The 2,736-nt window shown below is 37.4% G+C and overlaps 1 protein-coding gene across 1 annotated transcript; it reads left to right on the forward strand.

Annotated features, from left to right (window-relative positions):
* Positions 1-85: 85 nt before the first annotated feature.
* On the forward strand, positions 86-2,626 carry LOC116349652. The gene has a single exon (XM_031781192.1). It carries the CDS (start codon positions 86-88, stop codon positions 2,624-2,626), a length of 2,541 nt encoding a protein of 846 aa, XP_031637052.1.
* The last annotated feature ends 110 nt before the right edge of the window (positions 2,627-2,736 follow it).

Raw genomic sequence — 2,736 nt, forward strand, 5'->3', positions numbered from 1 at the left:
TTCTCAGGCTTCAGAAATTAATTCAACAGAAATTATAGGCCCCCGCCCAAAATGGAAGTCATTTCACGACCGTTGGGTGGCTTCGATGCATGACAATGATAAAGTAAAAACGATTGTCAAGTTCCAAAATTTGCAAGCCGCATGCGTCGGTCCAGCAAAAGGCGCCTTAGGCGAATGGGATCTCACAGATGAGAACTATAGCAAGGCATGGGAACGTTTGCAATCAATTTATGAAGACGACTACATGCAAGTCCAATCATTCATGCAAAAATTGGCAGAGCTGCCACAGATAAATGGATCGACAAGCAAAACCATCCGCGATACAATTGATATCGTACAAAAACACATACATGGTTTAAAACGATACGTTGAAATGAATGACAACCACCCATACGTGGTATTTGCGGTCATAAGCAAAATGGATACAGATACGTATCGTGCATGGGAAAAATATCGGCCATCACTGACGAAAGCATGTACAGCAAATGATGGGACCGAAACAAACAATGCAATCAGACCAGGGAAACACATTCCAACATGGTCTGAACTTGAACAGTTTTTAGAAGGTGAAGTGACGATTCGAGTACATGCTGAAAGACGCTCGAATATTGAAAAATCACAACCAAGCAATGCGCTCGCACCCAAAAAACAACTCAAACGCCTTGGAAAAAACACAAAAAATGAGTTTAATGCAAATTCACAAAGAACCACAAAGTGTTCATCATGTGATGGTTCACACACCATTTATACATGCCAAGAATTCAAAGACATGAACTTAGTCTCTCGTCTAAACAGAGTAGCCGAACGAGAATTATGTGTTCGATGTTTATGGAAAGGCCACATAGGCCAATGTAAAAACAAGAGAAACAATCAACCATGTCCCAAATGCTTGCCAGATCATAAATATCACAACAGCATGCTCTGCCCAAATACAATTTCATCGGCTAATGCGGCTATGAAAGTAGTTGGCGATCAAAACAAGCGCAAAAATTGGAGAGGCAAGCAGCCAAATCCCAAGAGACAATGCAAAAATGAAAATAGTAATGTTTCAAAGCAGAACAAACTACATTTGTCAATCAACAAAGTTGGCGACTGTTCATTAATAGCGCAAAGCAACGCAATCAAAAGCATTAACCCAAGATGCCAAAGTAAGTTTGAAAAAACAACATTGTTGGCAACATTAAATATACGCATAGAGATGCTATTGACTAAGATAATTGTTTATTGCAGAACAATAGCGGACACAGGTGCGACACTCAATTGTGTCACACTAAACTTCGTGATGGAAAACAAGCTGCCAACCACGAAATGTCAAAAGAGAATATTAGGCGTAAGCGGCCCAGAGATTATAAAGCATAAAATCATAGCAATAGTCAGACCATGGTTTGATAGCGAGTTTGCAATCAAAACCGAATTTTTTGTCCTAAAACAACTGGATGGAATTTATCCAGAACGACAGATCAACGTAGCCAAAGATGAAATAAAACATTTAGTCTTAGCAGATGAGAATTTCGATATGCCAGCTCCAATAGATGCACTAATTGGAGTAGAAATGTACTCAGATATAATAGAACCCGGGTTATATAAGCATAAAGACGGTGCAATAATGCAAGCTACACGATTTGGTCACATAATATTAGGCAAATTTATTACTAAGCATCAAACTAATGATTTAATCGCATTAAATGCTATGCAAAATGATGTTTTTAATATAAATAAAGATAAAAATGAAAAATTACAGAATGCATTATCTAAATTCTGGGAAATTGAAGACACAAACAAATGCGAAAGCAAAATAATCTTAAGCGAAGAACACCACATAGTAGAAGAGTTGTTTAAGAAAACATACTACAGAGAAGCAAATGGTAGGTATGTTGTAACTATTCCAATTAAACCAAAATGCAAAGGTTTAGGCCATTCAAAAGCTATGGCAAAAAAGCAATTCATGCAGTTGGAAAGCAAGTTTAGAAAAAACCCTGAATTAAAACAAAAATATACAGAATACATGAATGAAAATATGAAGCATGGCTACATGCGCCTAGCTGACAAGCCAAAAGCCGGCGAATTATGCAATTGGATACCACACCATGCAGTTTTGAAAAAATTCAGAGTAGTGATGAATGCATCACAGCCGACATCAAATGGTGAATCACTAAATTCAATTCAAATGAAAGGCCCAAAGCTACAGTATGACTCTCAACTACAGACAATGCGTTTTAGAAGACATAAACATGCAGTAGCGACTGACATTACAAAAATGTTCAATAAAGTAGGACTTAATCCCAACCAATGGAATTTGCATAGATTATTCTGGCGAGATTCCGAAAATAAAGAGCTCAAAGAATATGTTATGACAGTAGTGATTTTTGGCGAGGCTTCATCACCGTACAATGCAGTACGATCGATGATTCAATGCGCAAAAGATCACGCAGATAAATTTCCAATGGCATCAGAAACAATCATTAGATCATTTTATATGGATGATGGAATTTTCGGATGTGACACTGTCATTGAGCTCAAAATCTTATGCAAAGAGGTTGAATTCATATTAAGTCAAGGCCACTTCACACTAAAAGGTTGGACATTAGGGTGTCCGGGGGGTCAAAGAATTTTAAATCAGCAATAATATATTGCAAGAGAGTACACAAATGAACACAATAAGACAAAAAACACGACAAAGGAGATAAACGTTGTTCCCTACAAAGGAGATAAACGAAACAGTCTTTTGGGACAAAT

This window comes from Contarinia nasturtii, unplaced genomic scaffold (genome assembly GCF_009176525.2).
Source record: "Contarinia nasturtii isolate CC-2019 unplaced genomic scaffold, AAFC_CNas_1.1 Cnas_scaffold_3052, whole genome shotgun sequence".
Lineage (NCBI taxonomy): Eukaryota > Metazoa > Arthropoda > Insecta > Diptera > Cecidomyiidae > Contarinia > Contarinia nasturtii.

Coding starts and splice junctions, on each gene's coding strand:
- LOC116349652 (XM_031781192.1), top strand. CDS start 86: ATGCATGACAATGATAAAGTAAAAACGATTGTCAAGTTCCAAAATTTG.